The sequence below is a fragment of the Physella acuta genome, unplaced genomic scaffold, assembly GCF_028476545.2.
Source record: "Physella acuta isolate Inbredline_101_S28 unplaced genomic scaffold, ASM2847654v3 ptg000193l, whole genome shotgun sequence".
NCBI lineage: Eukaryota > Metazoa > Mollusca > Gastropoda > Physidae > Physella > Physella acuta.
Window position 1 is genome coordinate 123,957 of NW_026731712.1, and position 24,784 is coordinate 148,740.

General features: G+C 33.5%; 1 protein-coding gene across 1 annotated transcript; it reads left to right on the forward strand.

Annotated features, from left to right (window-relative positions):
* Positions 1 to 4,115: 4,115 nt before the first annotated feature.
* On the forward strand, positions 4,116 to 14,453 carry LOC131936872 (uncharacterized). Its single transcript, XM_059293972.1, has 13 exons — positions 4,116 to 4,128; positions 5,340 to 6,311; positions 6,734 to 6,879; positions 7,307 to 7,547; positions 8,000 to 8,202; positions 8,852 to 8,974; positions 9,279 to 9,348; positions 9,609 to 9,723; positions 10,089 to 10,167; positions 10,544 to 10,699; positions 12,170 to 12,294; positions 13,285 to 13,436; positions 14,090 to 14,453. Exons 2-13 carry the CDS (start codon positions 5,378 to 5,380, stop codon positions 14,329 to 14,331), a joined length of 2,586 nt encoding a protein of 861 aa, XP_059149955.1. The 5' UTR covers positions 4,116 to 4,128; positions 5,340 to 5,377; the 3' UTR covers positions 14,332 to 14,453.
* Positions 14,454 to 24,784: the final 10,331 nt, after the last annotated feature.

Genomic DNA, 24,784 nt, shown 5'->3' on the forward strand with positions numbered 1-24,784 from the left:
ACCATTATATGTTTATATATATATATATATATATATATATATATATATATATATATATATATATATATATATATATATATATATATATATATATATATGTACACACACATATATATGTTTGCTTTATAATTTTTGTCATCACCTTTTTGAAATCTTAGGTACAAATTAAAAAATATATGGGCCTACACTTGTTTATTTTATGTACTATGCATTTTCAAATGACTTTTTAAATGTTGCTGTATTCTCCACAACTTCTTTATATTAAACATTTTAATTTGTGTATATTTTTCAATACTTTCAATATTTATCTAAATATATGTAGACCTACATATATATATATATATATATATATATATATATATATATATATATATATATATATATATATATATATATATATATATATATACATATAGCCTATATTTTAAAGGATATTTTATGTTTATATATATATATATATATATATATGTGAAATATATAAATGCTAATATATATATAGTAGCCTGATAGGCATAATAATTTATCATTAAACACTGAAATAAACAAATAATTGAAAAATCTCGTGTCCAGAGACCTGTACAATTGAAATAGTTTAAGTTTTCTTATACCTTTACCTATTATTGCTATTGTTATGTCTCTTCCCCAGAACCAAACTGTTCTAACTTCATTTTTTAATCTAGATTTATACACCATTGTGTTGTGAATTTACCAAAGTAAAAACATTCTTGGCCATATGTCTTACCACTATTAGACATTAATTTTAATTAATTTTTACCAAGTGCTTAATATGTAAATGTTGATGAAAAAAAACTTTTAAGCCTTATTGTAAACATTTTTTTTAAATTGGACTTTATTTGTGATACTTTTATGTATATTTTTTTGCTTTTTTACACCTATGAACCCACAACATTGTGATAGAGGCAATATAATTTACTTATTTTTTATATTCATTATTACACATTTATCAATTTTAAGATAAAAGAATTCCACTTTATTTTAAATTTTTGTGTTGATTTCAAAGCCTTATAATAAAATTATAAGCCAGAATGTGTTTGTGTTAACCTGTAGTTGAGTAATGTTGGGCCACTCCAACTCTCTTTTTAAAAAAATTGTTAAATAATTCTTTCTCATGTCAGCTAAAGATGGCTTAGTTATAGCAAGTCTGTTTGATCCACATTCAGCTTAATCCAGTATTTAAACCAATATATTAGAATTGAAATATTTAAAAAAAAAATTAGACATGAAAATTAAAAAAAATAAAAATAATTAAGTTTCAGATTTTCCTGTTACTAAGGGAAATAACTTATACTTGATATTAGAATGTACGAAACAGAACTCAATTTAATACACATTAAGAGACAATTGATTTTTTACGACATTGTGATGATTCTAATGTGGCTTTTATAAACCAGCTGCTTCTAGCACCAAAAGCCTAAAGATTTTATTTTTTTCTGGGCTATGTAGGCCTATTATGATTGTCAATCCATCGTGGGCTGAGTGAAGTTGAGGCTAGACAAGTTGACTGAACACGGTTCTTAAAAACACGAACTTTACTTGACCTGTTCTATGAACTGCCAGCCGAAAAAGGGTATGCCTACCTACCATATCAATTTATTGCTTAACAAAAGTTGCACTGGCGTACCGAGGCGGCAGAGTTTCTTCCAGGCATCTCTTCGGGGGTCAAAGCCCCTCGAAAAAAATCTACCGTCCCCACCCCCGAACGAAATGAAATTTATATAATTTATATAGAAAATATATACTTTTGACAGTGTCCGCCCCCCCCCCCCCGAAGAAAGTCTACCGCCCTCCCGCCCCCCACCCCCCGAAAATTTCAAGTGCCCCCCGGAGAAAAAAGTCTGGAAGAAACACTGCGAGGGGGAGAGGGGCTAGATGCCCCGGGTGGCATTTTTAAGCGTGGCATTTGCGTATTTGAAAACTTCAAAACTGAAAAGGAAAAAGGGATAGGAAAAAAAAATAATGAGAAGAAAGAAAGTAGATAAAATTCAATTAAAAAACATCTTTTTAATACCGTCCCTTGACATTACCGTCTTTTGACCTCAACAAAAGCACGAAATGTCCATGCTCGAATCGCCGTATACGAAAAAAATGAAATTTCCACATACTGACCTTTCACTCAAAAGGCAGTATTATTATTCCGGGAAACTTAGCTGTATCCTATTTGTCACATAATATTCGTTACGAATTCATGAAATGTCTGTTCGATCGAGCATCATTGATTTTTTTAAGCAAGCAAAATACTTTACCATCGTGTTTGACAGCACAACAGGCCTTTCACGTGTCCACCAAATGTCTGAGATTCTTTGCTATGTTGACACAAATGAAGAAAACGTAGAAGATAGTTTTTTTGTCGATTTTTTTTTTCACAGATCAAATTTTCACGAAGCTTGTGGAAGATGTTCTAAGGCCAAGATTAAGATATATATTATGTTGGCTGGTACCTCATTTAATACCCCCCCCCCCCCCTCTTTCCTCCAGCGTGGCCTATTTAACAATTCAGATACGACCCGGCAAGAAACCATTGTTCTCTCTTCCCCTTCCCCCGTTTCCCACTTGACCCTAGGTCACATCCTGGGACAGGACGGAGGTTAGGTTGTCGCAAGGAGATCAGAGTCGAGCTATGCTTTGGATGGAGTAGATGTGTATGGGTGTGCTAAGGCTGTACCGTTGTTGTTTAGCTGTTGCTGTACCTGTCGACGTGATGTCCTGTCCTGTGAGCCGCTGTCGTTGTACCTGCGGCTAGATGCTGTTGCTGTCAGAGGCGTAGCGATGGGGGGAAGGGGGTACATATGTCCCCGGGCGCCGACCTTAGGAGGCGCCAAAATGGGTTGTAAGAACAAATTAAAGAATCATTTTAGCTGCATTTTAAATTATAAATAGTTTGAGGGGGGAGGGTGCTAATCAAAAGTTTAAGGGGGGGGGGGCAAATTGAAAATTTGCTCCCGAGGGGGGCGCCAAATTTAATGTTTGTCGCTACGCCTCTGGTTGCTGTACCTGTCATCGAGATGTCAACCCGAGGCTGTGTCACCGAGAAGCTGTCCTGTTGACCGTCCCTGTTATGTCGCTGTATGTATGGCTGGGTAGTTGTGAGTACCGGTACTGAAAGTATGTAGAGTGATGATAGTGTTATTCGTTCTGGTTATTGTAACACTGTAATCTATTGTATTGTCTGTAATAAGTAATAAATGTATTGAAATGCTAAGTTTTATTTTTAGTTGTATTAGTGTGAAGTAATTAGTTTGCTCAGGTCTTTTAGCCCTTCCTGTTCCAACGGGAATGCTACGGATTAGAGAGAATAGTTACCAATACCATCTCTCTCTACCAATCGGTTAACAAACAACCCCACCTTACACACACACACATATATATATATATATATATATATATATATATATATATATATATATATATATATATATATATATATATATATATATATATATATATATATATATATATATATATATATATATATATGGGGCTCCTTTTGCCTCGCGAGTCAATGGAATATTGCGCGTACCTGGGCATCAAATGAAGAGATCATGGGTTGCCAATGCGTCATAATCCCTCTCTCAGCCAATACATTTGGCACCAACTCACTTGCAGAAGCAGCCGAAAGGAGACCAATCTGGTGATCCTATCGCGTATGAGGCTACGCTCCTGATTTTTTAATCAAGGTTTACCCCTGAAGCCGTTTTACCGCAAATCAGCGGGGATTACAATCCTCTCCTAGATGAATCGCCTCACTAGGCTGATGAGCCACATCAGCTCCCTTTTTGTGTCAGTTATCCGCCATCCAATGGGGATTTGCTGAGTGTCTTCCCAACCTAACCATATTTTTAACAATGAGCGTCAGTGTCGCCAGCTGCAAAAGGATTTTTTTCAAAACTTAAATTGATCAAACCGTATTTATTTAAATTAAGGTCTAACATGAGTCAGGCAAGACTAACAAATTTGGCGATTTTGTCAATAACGTCTTAAATTTGTTTTGCTAAGGTCCGGTTTTTAAACAAACCTTTTTTCCAGGAAAAGTTAAAATCCTAACCTTGATCTAGGCCTACTTTCTTTTGTTTTTATTTAAGCAAGGCAGGTAATCTAGAAAATCTAAATGTATGATTAATTTCGTAGGTTATTATTTCAGGCGTGTTGTATATAATAATTATGACACACCACTGTCACTTCATTGTCTGACATAACGGATTCTTGGGTGAATACGAAATTGAGAATAATGAAAGGAAAAATTTAACATAGATTTCGATTTTTAGAATTTTTTAGATCTATAGGCCTACCCTTCTATTAATAGATCTAGATCTAGGTCTAGTTTGTAAAAAGCTTAGATCTTTATTTCTGGTAAATAGGCAACTAACCTGGAAATAGAATGAATACTCAGAATAGGATTAGGAATCTAGATCTAGATGAGTAGATGTAGGACAATTAATGTAGGCCCTAATGGTATACCAATTTTCTCACTAGAAGAAATATTAACTAGATTAGATCTAAGTAAAATAAGCAATTTTGGTAATCTATCGTTTTGGGTACGTAAAATCGCCCGCGGCTATTTATGTACGAAAACGTTACCTCATTGTCAAGGCTTTAATAGAAGTATATTGTCATACTTTTGTGTCAAATATTATAGATAAATGAATAATAAACCTAAATCAATGGCTAAATATATCGATATAGGCCAGAAATTAACTTTAAACAGCAGTGTCTGAGAGCAAGATTTGCTATATATAAACAGCAGCCATTTGTAAAATAGAGTGGCTTCCCCCTGAATCTGGCGCTAAAAGCTTATAAAAATAAAACTTAGACAAGATGGCTGCTATAGTAGATGAGCATGGTTGCATCTGTTGGAAACATCGCTAGTCTTCATTTATTACGGAATAGTTTTAATTCAATTGTGTAAAAACAGGTACATAAATGAATCAAGGAAACATTTTTGAATTTTTTAAAACATAAATCCTCCTCAAAATGTGAAATAATTATTAAAACTTAAGGAGTCACCTGTTTTTCACATTACAAATCGCGGGCGATTTTACGTACCCAAAACGATAGATTACCGCAATTTTTGATATCACATCTGATTTATCACTTATTATCAGTCACTTAAGTCTTAAGTTTCACTTATCACTTAACTAATAAATAAGTAGTAGGTCTATTTGTAATTTTCAAGTTGCTAGATTAGTTTTTAACTGTAAACCTTAAACCTGACATAATACATAAGGCATGGTAAGGCCCTTTTTTTTTTTACAATAAACATTGAAACAACGTCTGTTTTTATCAATACTATTCTTTGATACTAATAATTAAAATGTTTTCAGCCTTGTTCCTTTGTATCACCACAATGGAAAATTAACCAATGAATTATTCATCTACCAGTAAATACTTTAATCCATTAAGTTGGATTGCTAAATTATTAGATCATGACGATACAGATGCTTCCAATAAACAAATAATGGATTCTTATGCTGGTGCTTCGTCTATTGGCAATCAATCTGAAGAATATATAAAAGAAAGTCAAAGAGAAAGAATGCTGTTAAATAAACTTTCAAGTTATAGTTTAAATAGTGTAATGCAAAACCATCAGGAGAATGCCTCAACGGATGCCTCAAACAAGGGATTAATTTGTTCTGAATTTCCTTTAGTAACATCACCATCTTCAGTAGCATTGTCTTGTTCAGAAACTCCATCTCATTCTGAAACAACACGTCTTTCAGAAACATCACCTTCTCCAAAAATAAATACAGCGCATCAACTGAACACAATGTGGTTAGATAGAAGCTATAAAAGGAAACTATGCCCTCCGTCAAAATCATCTGATGTAGCTGCGTCTTCCAGCAAGTCTGATGAGGATGACTGGCCAGTGTTAATCCCGAGCAAAAAATTTGCCTCACCCAGTAAAATCATCACCAGTAACGAGGTTCAAACCCCACATTGTTTAGAAGATTATGACGTATATATAACAGAGGTTTTTATACCGCAACGTAGGGATCCCATCAGAAGGAACATGAAAGATACCAAATTTTGTAGCCAGCCTCAGTCACAAGATAGTCAAATTTTTGATGATACAAATATCTTTCAAATAAAAAATGAACCAACTGAAAACTTCATGCCTGTAAACTCTGTTACACAAGAGAGAAATATGAACACTATTCAAATTAAAGATGAACCAACTGAAAAGTCAAAGCCAATGGACTCTGACATTCAAAGCATCATAAAAAGTGAACTTTCAAAATGCTTCAGAGAAGTCTACCCTACAAAAAAATGGGGGTTTGACAAACTTTCTGATAAAGGTAGGAGACATATATTCAATTCTTTTTATTGAGCAAGACCTTTAAGTTACAAAAGATACAAGCAAAGTGTCATTCTAGAGCAGTAGTTAACATACATTATATGATGTTTATTGAATGTTATATGACAGTTGCGATGTGTTCATGTTTTTGGTGAGGGGAAATACATATATTAAAAATATATTAAAGCAATTTTTCGTCTGGTGTTAGCTTATGCTAAATTTAAAATATTTATTAATTTGAATCATCATCTTTTTAAATCATATAATTTACATCTGTAACTATTTTCTCTTTATCAAGTTAGTTAATTAATTGGAGATCTTATTTACATACATATATTTATATTTTATTTAGGTACATGTGCCCTACATTACATAGAGGGCTTATGTATGAAAGTATGTGTAAATTTAAAAAAAATTCTTTAGATGAAACCAAAAGTCCTGTCAAGCCAGGGGATAGATCTGTGTCAAGTCTAATTGTCAGCACAACTCCATCCAGTTCTGTGACTCAGTATGCTACAGCTGACCACACAATGGACATTAGACCTTTAGTAGCAGTACCTATTTACACAGTAAGATACATGATTTTAGCAAATTTCAATTTATAAACATGGATTACATATTAAAGGCCAATTATAGAAATTAATAAAGAATTACCACATCTACAATGTAGCATAATAAAACATATTTCCATGAAATAGGATAAAATAAAAGTGTTATATTATAATTAGTTTGTATTTGCGCAATTTTCTGTTTGCGATGTTTTCCGTTGCAGTTTTCTGATTCCTTCTTTAGACAAATCTAAAAGTTTTGAATTACATTATATAATGACATTTTTTTTCCGTAAATTGATTCTAATTTTGGTGATTTTGTTTTAAAACAAAGGTTGTTTTCCTAGTTAGGTTTATAAATCAATTATTATTTTAGATGGTGTAATGATTTTCCAAAAATTAAGTATTAATAAATTTTTTCTTCTTTTTTCTTTTTCAACCTCCAAAGCCAGACAGAAAACTAATTGATGACGCAAACATCTTTAAAACAAACCATGAACCAACTGAAAGCACACACTCAGTTGCGCTAGACAGAAATATGAATACCATTCTAATTAAAAATAAGCCAACTAAAAAGTCAAAGCCAATAAACTCTGACATTCAAAGCATCATAGAAAATGGATTTGAAGAACTCCTAAAAGAAGTTAACCCTGCTAAAAACTGGATATTTGGCAAACTTTCCAACAAAGGTAGGAAAAATATATTTGTTTTTGCTCTGTATTGAACAAGTAATTTTTAAAACCTTCAAGTTACTGACAATACATAAATCTAAAATTACATTCAATAGTAGAAGTAAATCTACATTATATGATGTATTTTGAATGTTATTTGACAGTTTCAATGTTTTCAGGTTTTTTTGGTGAGGGGAAATATAATATAAAGCAATTTTTGTCTGGTCTTAGCTAACGCAATTAATTAAAAATATTTATCTATTTGAATCATCATCTTTTAAAATAATATAATTTATATCTGTCATTAAGTTCTCTTTTTCAAGTTAATTAATAAAATGGATATCTTATTTTTATACCTATGTATATACACTTTTTAAAAAGCCGTATTTTATATATGTACACACGCCCTACATTATTTAAAGGGTCTATGTATGTATGAATGTATGTGTAAATATTTTTAAATTCTTTAGATGAAACCAAAAGTTCTGTCAAGCCAGGGGATAGATCTGATTCTAGTCCAACTGTCAGCACAACTCCATCCAGTTCTGTGACTCAATATGCTACAGCTGACCACACTATGGACATCAGAGAGTCAGACACAGAAACTGGAGTTAAAGAGGCCCAACATTCTGGACCAACAGTAGCAGTACCAGCCATTACTTACTTGTACGCTGTAAGAAACATTCTCAACATTTTGAAACTATTATGTATGAGCATAGGTATATATATATGGGACGGTGTGGCCTAGCAGTAGAGAGCTAGACTGCTAACCTGAGTCTTGAGTTCAAATCCGGGTTCAAGTCAGTGGAACTTTCCTGAGTCCACCCAGCTCTGATGGGTACCTAACTTACGTTAGGAAAACAAAGGCGGCTAGGCATAGTGCTGACCACACTATCATTTCATATGCTGAGGACACTGAAGCAGATGAACCCTAAACCTAACCCCAACTCTCCATGTAGAGAATTATATATATAGATTATATTACCACGTTCTGATTCTGTTTTTACAATAATTCTGAAAAGTTTGTTTCATAGCAAAGTCAAAAACTTGAAACTATTGACAAAATAAAAAGGGAAATTAAATGTTGCATTTATGGTTGCTTGAAGTTAAAAAAAAGGAAAATTCATTAACATGTTTTAATAACAAGCTTTTATATAATTATGCACTAAGGAGGAGAAAATTAAATACATAATAATGCACCCTTATTTAAATAACTAAAAATAAAACAATGAAATAAAAAATATTATCCCTGGCTAATTAATATTACAAATGGGCTATGATTTTCAAATTTTGAAATGATCAAAGATTTTTTGTCTTCGCAGTTATGTAATGTGTGCAAGTCATCTGACATTGACATCAAGTTTGCCACCTGTAGTAGCCATCATAAAATCTGCAAATCTTGTGTCCAGCCTAAAGTTGATGCTGTCTTTCTAGATGGGCAAACGGTAGTTTGATTTACATAAATATAAACAAGAGATTTAACATAAAAAGAATGTATAATTTTTTTAAACATAGTTTAGTCTGTCATATTTATTGGCTGATAATTATAATTTAAAGATTTTTAATGCGTTACAGCATCCATGAAGTTAAAACTTTGTTTCTGATTAGAAAAGAGTTGTTGTTTTGTGAATGCTTCACGTTCTGATTTCTAAATGGATGTTTCTTATTTTGAATTCCTGTTTCTTGTTTCTTATCTTGATTTTTGGGGTGCATGTTTTTAATTTTCAGATGCATGTTTTTAATTTTCAGATGCATGTTTTTAATTTTCAGATGCATGTTTATTGTCCAGAAGGATTATGCCAGGGGATAATTGCAATTGGTCAGCATATATTATAATTATATTTCAATAGAATAATTAAAATTAGGCTTATCCTAAAAATGTATCTCCCCCCCCCCCCTCCCTTGTGGCACCTCCTAATTTGGCTATTTCCCTGTGTGTTTACAACTTAAATATATTTAATGTGAAATGTAAATTTTGAAGAAGTCATACTTATCATTACACATAAGACTATTGGAAAAACATTTACATAGCTTTATTTCTTTAGTTCTATTAAAAAGATGTTGAAGTTTTTTTTACAGATTCACTGGAATCTTTACTGGACAATAGTTTGTTTAGCCTACTCAAGCTTAAGATCCAACAGAATGAAAATGAGGCTTCTTCTCGATTTATCCAAAACATGGAAGGTATTTTCAGGTGAGAAAACATTGATTATTTAATTTCTTTTTGGATAAAATAGTTATTAATATATTGAGTAACGATACTACGACCTATTCCTTGCTGAGATTTCAGCTTTATTAGTCCTGGTGAAAACCTAAGCTGTGTGATAAAAAAAGTGTGAAATAAATAATTTTTAATGCTGGAATTTGTAGAATTAAAAAAATTTTCATTGCAAATAAGGGAAGTAATTAAATGGTATGGGAAAAAATTCTAAGACATTTTGTTCATAAATATAAAAAAACACAACTGCAGTAATATTTATATATACAGTATATATATAAACAATATATATATACAGTAATATCTAAAAATGTTTTTACTAATTGTTTAAACTTTTCTAGCTGCCCATCATGCTCCTTTAAGGTGCTATTAGACAGGGAGAGGCTGGTTTACACCTGTAGAAATAAAGCTTGTTCTGTGGTGAGGATTTTTTTTTTCCCACTATACATACACATTTAGCAACATGAAACAGATCTATACACACACATATAATAAATAAATAAATATATATATATATATATATATATATATATATATATATATATATATATATATATATATATATATATATATATATATATATATATATATATATATATATATATATGTGTGTGTGTGTGTGTGTGTGTGTGTGTGTGTTTATATATACATGTATATATACATGTACATATACATGAATATATTCACATGTATATATCATTGTATGCTTATGTATATATTGACATGTATAAATTCACATGCATATATACTCATGTATATATATCCACATATATAGATATATTATGTTGATTTCCAGAAATGCTGCCGCTACTGTAAATGTTCTATACAGCCACAAGACAAGCATGAGGAATGCTGGCTGCTGGACTTGGCTGGCACTGAATGTCTGGAAGACATTTCTAAACTCCCAGTCAACTGGAAATGGAGTTCTACCACTGGGTGCAGCTTTGAACTGGTTTGTTGTCTTTTTGTGACTTAAAATAAAATTGTAAAATTAAGATTTTTTAAATTTAACTTTTTTAAAAGTTTCAAATGGGAAATAATATTACAGGGAAATTATGCTTTAATTTAGATGAGACACATTTGTTTGGCTATGTTCTTTCTTGAAACACAGGATTTTACTCGGCTGTTGCTCGACCTACATTTTTTACCGTCGTTATGGTAATGATGGCCGCCGAAAACAGCAATACCAGGGTTTCATTTTTTAACAATGTTTCATGGTCGTTTCAACAACACATACTTGTAATAGTTATTTTTGTGTTTTATTAAAATGAGGCTGATCTAGTTTTAATAATGGATAATTAGTATTTGATGTAAACTTGTCTTTTGTACATCTTTTGGCTTAATAGTTTAGAATATTGAGATAAACATTAGGTCTAAAAAAAGTTTAATTCTGTATTGACTTGCCTTCATTGCTCCTTATAGAATATAGGGCCTCCACCATTTTCTTCCATATTGTCCGATCCCAGCTATTAATTTTGCCGTCTCCCAAGACATCCCTGTTGGCTTCAGTTCTTCGAGAAGACTCCGTCTCTAGGTCTGTCTTGGGCGCCCTCTCTTCTGCTTTCCCTGGGGTTCCACTCAAGTGTCACATTTGGTTGAGCCTTTCGCAGTGTGTGTCACATCCAGCGCCACTTCCTCCTTATTTGCACGGTCACAGGCTCCTGCCTTGCCTTTCTCCATAGTTCTATGTTTGGCACTTTGTCCTGCCACCCCAATTTCAAAATCTGTCTAAGGCATTTGTTCATGAAGGTCTGTTTCTTCTCTCTGCTTGCCTTGGAGACTCTCCAAGGGGTAGGGGCCAGACCAAACGTTGTGTCCTGGTCCTCCAAGTTGGGGGTTGTGTGATGGGCTAACTACTCGTCCACATAAAACAAATTATAGTTACAGAAACCAAAGCCAAATCTGAAAAAATACTGTATTTAATACTAATGAAAACACTGAAACTTTGATAAAATATAGAAAATTATACATCTTACTAAACTATTGTCATTAATTGGAAAACTTTATAAAAAATATTATGCCTATTTTGTTTTGCCATGTATTTGAATGGGCAGAAATCTAGCAGATAACACTTTTCTGCTGAACAGTCTATTGTGTCACAATGCACTCCTTAAAAACTAACCCACTGCATCAGTCATGGCATCGTAGCCATTTCATAACAAACACGTCTTTTCAAAAAATAATTTTCTAGTCTACCGATTGATTTTGATAATTAAAATTAGTATCAAATCAAAGATACATAAATGTAGTTTTAATTGTTTAAGTAATCTTGAACAATAATGAAGTTTAAAATTTTTGGCATCACCCTAATTTTACTTGAGTATGTGGCCAGTCCTCTTGTTTAACTTAGTATTTGAGAATTTATCTGGCAAATGATTTGGTCTAACTTATTTTAAAAGGAAAAAAAATGTTTTTTGTCCAGGTGGAGCTTGACTCAACTGGTGAAGAATTTCAAAAGTGGTCGACCTTTTTAAACAAAACAACCTGCACAAAAGTACTGAATATTTGGAACGTCCAGAATAAAATGCTGTGGGAAAAATATGTCTTGTAAGTAAACTATTACCATCTCCGTAATCCTGAAATAATAGTTTCTTAACATGGAAATCAGTTGAATTCAGGTGCATATAATAACCGTATTACCATACAAACCTCTATATATTTTGGGAGGGAATAAGATGATATCATTCTTATCTAATCCCAAATACAGAAGATTAAGAGGATAATCCATTTATCTGTTTTGGGTGTGGATTAGAACAATGAAAATAGAATCCATTTTCTGTATTTTTTGGAGTGGATTAGAACAACTAAAATCTTAATGTATATAATCCCATGTGCGCACTTCTCTCTCCGCATGTTCTGAGGCTATGAGATTATGGTGAGGGGTGGAAGCAGGCGTTGTAACTGAAATAGCAATGTAAACAGAAAGTGTTATTTCAACGCCAAGGGTAGACAAAGGTACAGAATAAGTCCAAGTAAAGACTGACTGTTCTGTCTTTACTTGGACTTATTCTGTACCTTTTTCTACCCTTGGCGTTGAAATAACACTTTCTGTTTACATGGCTATGAGATTAGTATTTTCAGTGATATATGGAGATATATGTGGGATGGAGTTGTCTAGCGGTAGATAGCTAGACTGCTAACCCGTAAGTCTCGAGTTTGAATCCGGGTTCAAGTCCGTAGACCGCCCCTGAGTCCACTAAACTCTGATGGGTACCTAACTCACATTAGGGAAAGTAAAGGCAGCTGACCATAGTGCTGACCACACTATCTCTTCATATGCCAAGGTCACAGAAACAAGTGAACTCTACTTCTGCTTTGTCTAACATTAAAATATATCGGCCTATAGTTTATGTAAAATGGGTGCCCATGGATAGTAAGAAGATAATCCACTGTTGTATTTTATTGTGTCATTGGGATAATTTTAATTTTCTTGTTTGAGACATTTCTTTCTGTGACAAATTCCTGTTTGAAATTTGTCAATTCTAATTTTTTTTGCTAAATACTTGTTCAAAATTTGTCAAATATTTGCTGGCACAGAAAGAGAAAACACATGAAGGAGGAACTTGGCATGGCAGACATCAAGGAAAGGCTACTCTTCCATGGAACAGATGCGAGTAATGTGAACGCTATTTGCACACAGGGATTTGACATGAGAGTCCCAACCATCAATGGTCAAAGATTTGGGAAAGGTAGTGTAGTCTTATACTGGCATCTGGCAGTAAAGTAGACAAAATCACACCCTAAAAAGTGGGGTAGGCGTGGTCGAGTCGGTAAAGCTCATGGTTGCTGCACCGAAAAGTCTGGAGTTCAAACCCTCGGGCAGATGAGGCTCGTTAGCTGGGGACAGCCACTCTTCTAGGAGAGACAAATCCAAAATCAAACAACTGCTGCCTTGTAGTATGTTCTTGGTTGGACATGAGTCAATGGCCTCAATGGCGCATAACCAGTTGACACGTATCCTCCTTAATTGTGATGGAGGCGTGGTTGAGTCGGCAAAAGTTCATGCTTGATAAATTTGAAAAACACTCGAGTTCAAACCCCAGGCTTGATCCCTTCCAACACTAAAAATTAAGAACAAAGAAGAAGAAGACACCCTAAAATCTAAAAAATTTAGTGACGGCATCTTTTACATAACTCCATTCTAGAATAAAGTCATGTAAAAAAATTTCCAGTTGGTAAAGCATATATATTTCCTTCAATTTTATGTATGGGACCTGATCATAGCAATACGCGATAGGCACGCTAGTTCATATATAAGTATTATATCCTATACATTTGTTTTTATCAAATTTACAATAACGTGAAGTGGCATAGGTACCTAATACAATTTTTGTTACCTCAGGAATCTACTTCAGCACCTGGGCTCAATACTCACAGAAGTACTCAAGACAAGGCAAGATGATGTTCATCACTAGAGTGTTGTGTGGCAAGTCTTGTTTAGGCAACCCAAGTCTGACACGACCCCCACCTGACCAGTCTGGACGCCTGTATGACACCTGCGTTGATTCACCAATGGCGCCATCTATGTATGTTGTGTTTGACAACTCACAATGTTACCCTGGAATATTAATCTGGTGGGAGTAAACTATTTTAAAACTATATTCGCATATACATATATAAAAAGCATATTTTGCTTTATAATTTTTATCATCACCTTTTGGTACAAAATTAAAAAAAAAATGGACCCTACAGTTGTTTTATTTTATATAGGCTACAATGCATTTTAAAGATACAGAATTTATACATTTTCTAATGACTTTTAAAACTTTACTGTATTCTTCAAAACACTTGTATTTTTGTTACATTTTAATTTGTGTACATCATCAATTTTTTAAGTATTTATTTAAATAAATGTACATATATTAACTTTTATATTTTTAAAATTCATATATATATATATATATATATATATATATATATATATATATATATATATATATATATATATACTAAGAAAGATAGATACATATTAATATATATAGCCTGCTTTTATTTTCTTTTATTTAGGTTATTGGTTGGTTTAGAAATTTATCATTAACCGCTCAAATAAACAATTAATTAAAAATGTGTATGTCCAGAGAACTGTACAATATTGGAACAGGTAAAGATTTTCCAGGCTGTTAATCTTATCCCAATCGTTGCCATTGTTATATTGTTTTTCCAGAACCAGACTGTTATAACGTCATTTGTTTTTCTAGATTTATACACCATTGTGTTCTGGATTCACCAAGGAGTCGTGTTAAAATTTCTCTGGGCCTTTGTCTTACCAATAAAACACATTAATTCATTTTACCATGTGCTTAATAATATATACATGTTGAGCCTTTTTGTTATCATTTAAAAAACTGGACTTTTTGTTTATTTGTGATACTGCTATATGTGTATTTTACATTTTTTTTTACACCTATGAACTCACCACATTGTGATTGTTGAGACAATTTTATTTTACTTTTTTTATATTAATTATTTGACACTCATTCATTTTGAGATATAATTATTCCACTTTATTTTAAAATTTTGGTTTTGATTTCAAAGCCTTGTGATAAATTTTGAAGCCAGAATGTGTTTGTGTTAACCTACAGTTGAGTAACGTTGGGCCAATCCAACTCTCTTTTAAAAAAATGTTAAATAATTCTATCTTATGTCAGCAAAAGATTTGCTTTAGTTATAGCAAGTCTGTTTGATCCCCATTCAGCTTAATCTAGTGGGATCCCCATTCAGCTTAATCCAGTGGGATCCCCATTCAGCTTAATCTAGTGGGATCCCCATTCAGCTTAATCTAGTGGGATCCCCATTCAGCTTAATCCAGTGGGATCCCCATTCAGCTTAATCCAGTGGGATCCTCTCTAATCCATGGGATCCCCATTCAGCCTAATCCAGTATTTATGTGTTACATTAGATTAACCACAGGGATCAAGCTTAGACTGGTTCCTTTGCTAAAATTTACCATGTGCCCTTTACTATGCATTTTTAAAAGCTTTAAAATTGAAATCTGAGCCACCTAACTACTGCATCGATGGCTTTTCATTAGCCGTTGATTATCAGTTTAATAGATACACTGTTGTGTTTTATTGATGTTTCGTAATTGAATGCAAGTTTTAAAAATAGTTATTAGTGTGGTGGTGGTGAATGTTTCAAGTATTTTAAAAATTGACTCGGTGTAAACTAACAAATTCAATTATTATAATTCACTGTATTATGTTTTCAAAGCTAAATGGCAGGATTGTTCAAATGTTTAATAAAATGTGTTTTTGTTAGGCTTTATAAGAAAAGAAAGCTGAAATCTGAGTCCACAGCCTATTTGGCCAGTAACAAGTTGACACGTAAAACTTAATTGTGTCTGAGGAAATTTTGTCCAACATTATAATTAAGAAGGAAGAAGACATTAGAGTAGGCATTAAAATATCTTTTACATTACATGAAATTTTTCCTAATATAAATTGAACAAACAGTGTTGAAAAATCTTTATTTAATGTTCTATATTGTATTAACTAAACATTCTGTTATAGAATTTTTTTAATGCCTAAAAATCCTTTTATTAGCTTTGGTATAAGTATCATCTTCATTTTTTGATCCAATTTATATCATACTTACGATACGTAAGTTAAGTAAATTTCCCATTATTGAATCCGATGGTCCATGGGGGACGTAAAGTGGAGTTTGGCATATGAAGGGATTGTGTGAACAGTACAATGCTCAGCCACCTTTATTTTCTCTAATGCGAGTTAGGTATCAACCAGACCTAGGAGGACTCAGGGATGTTGTACTGAGTTGAACCCAGATTTGATCTTAAAAGAAAATATTTTAGATGTTTGATCTTGAGACTTTTTGGTTAGTAGTCTAGCGCCAAATGGTCCCATTATACCATTATATTGCACAAATAAAAGTAAGTATTTTAGTTTGGTGCAGGGAAGTAGGGGATTGAAGAATGTTTGGTGTAGGGAATTTGGGAATGGTAGAATGTTTGTAGGGAAGTAGGCAGATTGTAGAATGTTTGGTGTAGGGAAGTAGGGGATTGTAGAATGTTTGGTGTAGGGAAGTAGGGGATTGTAGAATGTTTGGTGTAGGGAAGTAGGGGATTGTAGAATGTTTGTAGGGAAGTAGGGGATTGTAGAATGTTTGTAGGGAAGTAGGGGATTGTAGAATGTTTGGTGTAGGGAAGTAGGGGATTGTAGAATGTTTGGTGTAGGGAAGTAGGGGATTGTAGAATGTTTGGTGTAGGAAAGTAGGGGATTGTAGAATGTTTGGTGTAGGGAAGTAGGGGATTGTAGAATGTTTGGTGTAGGGAAGTAGGGGATTGTAGAATGTTTGGTGTAGGGAAGTAGGGGATGGTAGAATGTTTGGTGTAGGGAAGTAGGGGATTGTAGAATGTTTGGTGTAGGGAAGTGGGGGATTGTAGAATGTTTGGTGTAGGGAAGTAGGGGATGGTAGAATGTTTGGTGTAGGGAAGTAGGGGATGGTAGAATGTTTGGTGTAGGGAAGTAGGGGATTGTAGAATGTTTGGTGTAGGGAAGTGGGGGATTGTAGAATGTTTGTAGGGAAGTAGGGGATTGTAGAATGTTTAGGGAAGTAGGGGATTGTAGAATGTTTGTAGGGAAGTAGGGGATTATAGAACCCTTTCTGTGTAAGATGCAGTTATTTGTGATATTGTGCTCATGTTGCTTTATCATTATGCTTACTATTTCAAAATGTTGAATATCATTAAACTACAGTTTATGATCTTTTACAATATATATATATAAATATATATATTTGGAGAACGGAAAACTGCGCTCAAGGGAATTTATTTTTTTGTAAATCGAGCATTTATAGACAATAACAAATAATGACCACATGTACATTGAAGCATAATAATTTTTTTTACGTGAAATATAACAAAATTAAACTGTATTAGTATTATTAGTTTATGTTTGCGCAGTTTTCCTTTGCAGTTATCTGCAAACTATTCATTTGTTTGTGTATATTAAACAAATTTTGACCACCCACCCCTAACCCCATGACAAGGTTTCTGCCTACACCACTGGTTTTGTTTACCTGTTCTTCCAATTTGAACCATGGCATTGTTGAGTTTTTTAATGTCTAATATTTGATTGGTCAACTTGACCTATGCAGACCTACCTAGTATGGTTAGCAATTTGGTAGACTATAAAATTAATGAAGTCACATCTTCAATGTAAGAATGCGTTGTGTCTAAAAGAGATTAAAATTTGTAGGCTTAGCTACTTAATATACATTTTGTATTTCTTGAAAATAAATGGTTGATTGTCCATTAGAATTATTTGAAAAAATTTTAAATGTTGTTTTTGGGGGAGGGCAGTTTTACAATTTGATGGTGAGAGATTAGCATAGCTCTAAATATGTGACTTCATTTACAGACTAACCGTACACCATATTTGATTAAATGTATGGCCTGTTTTATCATATATTTATGGTTACTTCCCCTGTGGTTAAGGGAAGTAACCATGTTTGTCTTGAGTTGGTCCAAAAATGATATTAGGTTTTTTTTTTGTCATAAATTTTTCCCTTCAATGCTTTGCCACAAAAAAACATACCTGCTCCAACCATAATTTTAACTAAAAATTAATCTTTCATTATTTTTTTTAAAGAACCATATTTTTAATTTCTATATTTCTACCTCCTCCGTAGATAAATCAGAATCCCTTTCCCTTTTTTTTTGTGTATGTAATCATTTATGAACAACCTCTTGACTATGCAAATGCATTTTTGAAGTATATTTTATTTTCATTTGTATTTCTAATTTACTATAAAATGTAGAAAATAAACTAAACAAATGACAATGACACTTAGTCCCAACCTTAGGGGCTGTAGATTAGTTAATGCCTTGGCTGGAATATCTGTGTTCAGTAAATAAAAAAACCAAATAAAAAGAAACTGCTGTTTTCAGTTTTATTGTTGAAATTTTTAAGGTTGAATAAGTAAGAAGGAAGAAAAAAAACTTTGCAGTTAAAGGATGGAAATATGCTTTCTGTGCTGTGGGGTATGTTCTCATCTCCCATCCCTTTGGGGGGGGGGATCATGTCCCCCTCTCCCATCCCTTTGGGGGGGGGGATCATGTCCCCCTGATCCTCTCCCTGTCCCCATGGGGGATGTGGTGGGGGGGGGGGGGGGAAGTACAGCTTTTCATCCAAGCCTGGGCTTGATCCAGTGCCTTGTGGCCAAACCACTATGCACTCTACCAGCTGGGCCCCCAATTGTGTGACTGTGTCTTTCATTTATATACTTTGAATGGCAAACCAACACTATGAGCTAAAAAGAACTACACTACACCTAACATGGTTTAGAACTCAGGTCCATTGAGGTTGAGAGGAAGACAGTTTACCCCTGTGCCAATTGCATTCACAAAACCTGTTCTTGATTATAACATAATAAAGAACACTTAAAAAAAAAATAAAAAAAAAATAATTATCTTTATCTTTAAGGTAGGCAACTTTATTTTAATTTTTTTTTTACTGAATTACATCCCCTGATATCGGCTTTTAGAAGTAATACTCAACTAATTGGTATACAATTTGTCATCAAGAGATCTCTGTCCTAAGTCATTCTCTCCCCTGGTTAAAGTGCTGTCACTGGCATATTGACCACAGGAATTACTATTAGTACTCAAATAAATGGTACGAGCCGGCCCGCGGCATAACATACGCCGCTATTTAGTTGTTTCTAATTTTCAATAATTCATAATTTGTGAATTCGACAGTACCAACGCTGACACTGAAAATATTTCTTTAAAACACTATAAGTAGCTCGTTAAGGACCATAACCCCCCCCCCCCCTCCCCCCCCCTACGTTTAAAATCGTTGGATCTGCTTGTAAACATTTAGAGTGAACACAGCTCACTAAAACCATGTAGGGGTGGGGAGGTAGGGAGAGCGTTTGCAGCTTGTTTTCTAACGGCTCGAAGAAGAGAATTATATATATAGATAAAATTTGTCATCAAGAGTTCTCTGTCCTTGGCCATTCTCTCCCTTGAATATAGTGGTACACACATTGATGGTGTCTCCCTTAAGATTTTGTTACCAGGCTTTTGTGGATTTCCTAATTTACCACAGGAATTAGTAGGCCAACTCAAATAAATGGTAAAAATATTGTCATCAAGAGTTCTCTGTCCTGGGCTATTCTCTCCCTTGACTAGAGTTTGAGCCATCTGATTAAGGTCTTGTTCTCTGGTGTTTAGCAGGTTTCATCTTCACTTCTCTGAGGTTATGTTAAGGCCTGTCCGCTGATAATGGATGTCCTCCACCCTCACCCGTGTTTCCTTCTTTAGCCCTGGAGTTGGTAGGTCAGGTCAAAGTGATTTCTTCTGAGGTTGCACAGGTCCAGACTCCAAACAACCAGACTGACTCCACACCAGAGGTCCTGACGCTACAGATCCTGACTCCTCATCGCAGGTCCTGACTCCTCACCGCAGGTCCAGACTCCAAACAACCAGACTGACTCCACACCAGAGGTCCTGACGCTACAGATCCTGACTCCTCACCGCAGGTCCTGACTCCTCACCGCAGGTCCAGACTCCAAACAACCAGACTGACTCCACACCAGAGGTCCTGACTCTACACATCCTGACTCCACACCGCAGGTCCAGACTCCAAACAACCAGACTGACTCCACACCAGAGGTCCTGACTCTACACATCCTGACTCCACACCGCAGGTCCAGACTCCAAACAACCAGACTGACTCCACACCAGAGGTCCTGACTCTACACATCCTGACTCCACACCGCAGGTCCAGACTCCAAACAACCAGACTGACTCCACACCACATGTCCTGACTCCTTACAAAAGGTCCTGACTCCATACTGACTTCACACCACAGGTCCTGGCTTCAGACTGACTAGATCACAGGTCCTGACTCCAAAGTTCCTGACTCCAGATTGACTTTATACCACAGGTCCTGACTCCAAAGTTCCTGACTCCAGATTGACTTTATACCACAGGTCCTGACTCAAAATAGGTTTTGACTCCATAGTGACTTCACACCACATGTCCTGACTCCAAACAAGGTTCCTGACTCCAGGCTGACTCCACACAGCAGGTCATGATGCCATACAATAGGTCCTGACTCCATACAATAGTTCCTGACTCCATACTGACTCCACACCGCAGGTTCTGATAAACAATCAGAATGACTTCATCTTGGAGTTAGAAAGTTAGATCTGTGACATCAGTTCCAGCCCTCTAGAAGATAGGATGTTCTTGAGATGGATCAAGGCATCAGGTTGTTCCTTCATAGCTTCTTCTTCTTCTTTGTTTTAATTCTAGTGTTGAAAGAGGTTCCCTCCAAAACAATTAAGTATCACGTGTCAACATGTTATGCGCCATATAGGCTGTTTACTTCAATTTCAGCCTGCTTTTCTTTTTAGATTTGCTTCCATAGCCTTTGTCCAAACAAGAACAAACTACATGACAGCAGTTGTTTGATTTTGGAGTTGTCTCTCCTAGAAGAGTGGCTGTACCCAGCTATTGGGCCTCATCTACCCCGGGTTCAAACTAGACCTCCTTTTATAGTCAGAGTTTCTTCCAGGCATCTCTTCGAACGAGATGGATTTTATATTGTAAACATACATTTTTACTAATGTTGACTACCCCCCGAAAATTTCAAGTGCCCCCCCCCCCCCCCCCCGGAGAAAAAAGTCTGGAAGAAACACTGTTTATAGCTGAAAATGTTTCTTCCTATAAAGTCATGCTTCAGTGGCCCTTATATCAGTTCTGTGTCTTGTAATTTCTATTGAATTTTTGACCACACCATCAATGTTTTAACTGTTACTGTGGTATTAGACATTTTTTTAGAACTTTTATATGGTATAATGGCATGAACTTAGATTAACATAATTTTGTTCCAAAAAAAAATTCTATTACTTATTTAATTTATCAGGTATTGTCTTGTTTGAAAATAAATTTTTAATAATCCAAATAGAACTAATTTTGACGACATTACTAGTGAGAATTTCTCTTTTGGTCAAGATTTAGTCTTTTTTAATCAATATTAAAGCCCTTTCTGGTCAAAATTATAGCCATTACTGGTTCACACTATACTACTACTGGACAACATTAAGCCCACTTTAGTCAACAATATACCCCTTATTGGACAACATTATAGCCCAAACTGTTTACAAGTATAGGCCACATTGGTTAAGATTACAGCTCTAACCAGTCAACAATATAGCCCTAAGTGGTCAGTAACTAACTCATGATAAATGAGAAGCTTGATCTACGGGCAGTTTAGTAGTTACTGTCTTGTTCCTTCCACACATTAGAAAGTTAGTGTCATTTTGGACTTGAATTCACTGGGTTGTATGTGGTTACTTCCCTTTTCAAGGCAGACAGAGTTCTCTGTCTTGATAACAATAGTATAGGCTAACCAAACATTGAATAACCTATCTAGTAATTCATTGAACTAGTATCTACACTCAGTCCAACATAATTTATACATGTTCAACAAAAATTGGACATGAAAATAGAAGAAAAATTTCCATAGACATTTTTTTAAATAGTTTTTTTATTATTATTTCTTGAAGTGTAGCGCCTACACTTACAAATCATTTACAAAAATTATGTTGTTATAAAATTTTAAAGACTTTGTAACATTCAACATTGTCAGCAATCACAAAATCCTTCCACACGCGTCAATGGCATGAACTTCTGTTTCCTGTTATAAAAATATCAGCGCACACAAAATAATTATCAATAAATAATGTTCAATTTATTAAGCAACTTGCAGTTTAAAAATTATAATCAAATATAATTGATAAATTATCAAAATAAAAATTTTAACTCAGAATTTTTGTTTCAAAATAACAAATATAGCTTTTCACTATATATCCACTATATAAAAAAAACCCACTTTATTATAGTTTAGTAAGCTTTTTCTGATTTTGTAATTAATTAAATTAAAAAAAAAAGTTTATTAATATATGCTTTAAACTTAATACTAAATTACTTTTCATCTAATAATAAATTGTTTTCAATTCTATCATTTTTAGTTGACTGCATAAGTAATCAGATGTTAACACTTTAAATATAAAAAAAAATACAAGAATAGTTACAAAAATGTAAGGTACAACTTATTGGTAGTAACAGATATTATATTTAGCAAAGCGGGACAACAGTTTACAGAATCAAGTACTCATTCATCCCTTAAAAAAAAAAAACAAGCCAACAATAAGTTACAAATTTGTGTTTGTGTTTTCAAAGATTACAATTTGAATATACACGAGTGCCAACCATACAAACTGTTTTTGTAACCCTGTATTATGCGTTTGCATACCTCATTTAGCTATCGGCACTTTTAAAGACAAACACATACACACAAAGCTGTTTGCTAGTGATTAAATCTTAGATTTAAAAATTATTTTTTTTATTAAAAATTTAAATTTCGTGGCTTAAGTTAATCAAAATATTTTTTAAGAAAAACATTTAGCAAAGTTATAAAATAATTTTTTAATTCAATTAAGCTATTTCTGGATATGTATATAGCAACATGAAATGTTATAATTATAAAGTCCTAGGCATAATTCAAAGTGATATGTTAATTTGTTGCAAGTTGATATGCTAATTGATACCAATCAACTGCTTACATAAGTTTAAAGTACAAACAAAAATTACTTTTCACTTAAGTTAAGAAAAAAAAAAGAAAGTAATCCATAATAAAGTTATCAATCACTTTCTGCTGATGATTTGCACCACACTTTCTAGCATCAGAATAGTTACAACTGCATTTAATATAACATCATTTTAATAATTTTACAAGCTGTGCAATTTACATTTATGTACATTCAGAAAATTGTTTTCATAAAGTGTTTACATGGTTAATAAATTCCTATGAAAGTTAAATAAAAATTTAATTAAAGTGCGACTGTACATATGGTTTTTTAAATTAGGCAGGAAAAAAGTTTTTTTTCATAGAAACATTCGAAAATAATTTTAAACTACAATTTTGGATAACTTAAAATGAGAAATAAAACTGAAGATTTAGAGAATTATTAAATGAAAAAAAAAGTTGATTCTTGCATTATTCAATAGTTAACATTTATTTTAAAATTAGGCAATAAATGCTTTGAGCTTATGATTTTCCTAAGCCTTTCTTTTATGAAGGCATAGGGTTACTTACTGTTACCAATCGATCTTTAAACATAAAAATCTATTACCACAAAATGATTTACAGTTTTTTCTTCAACTTTCTAATTTGTAGGAAGTATTTTTAAAAAAATGCAAAGGAAAAGAAATTTTATTAATTATATTTTTTGCATACAGTTTGTTTTTGAAAAATGGTTTTTGCTTTACTTTTACTTTACTTTTGATGAAAAAACTGTAACAGAGGATGTTAGTTAAAGAGAAATAAATTTAGCAAAACATACATGGGCTCATACTTTTATGAAACTTTTAAGTGTGAAAAAATGTTCAATATGAAAAAGTGGCTTTTAAAAATGAATAGGCAGGAGGGTGAAGGGGGGAGGGCTGTCACAATGCGTTAAATTTACATCATAAAAATGTGACCAAAAAAAAAAAAAAAAAAAAACAACACATGAAAACAATTTCTCACGCCAGAGTGTTTGTAGCTGTCACACATTGTATTTATTTAACAACCAATCAGCATCACAGATACATAAATATTTATATTCATTGGTCAGCATTGAGAAAAAAAAAAACAAGAGCAATTTGATTGGTCGAATCATAGGTTTCAGTGTTGAAAAGTAGTTTGTACAGCATATGGGTAATGACAATGAAAAAAAAACAACAACAAAAATAATCACAATGGTAGTTGGCAAGTTGTGCCAGCCATTACCGCGGTAACAGCTTTGTTACCAGGGTAACAGGGAGGCTTTGAGGAACCTGCTTTCTTCAGAAAGGAGAGTTCATACCCAGGAAAGAGGAATGAAACATAATAAATACGATAACATTCAGGTATAAAATTAAAGGCATTCAGTAAGTCACAAGTCTACCTCATTTACTAAACATTTTATTTTATCTTAAGGTAAGGAATAATTTTATTTTTAAATTAAAAAAAAAATATTCAAATAC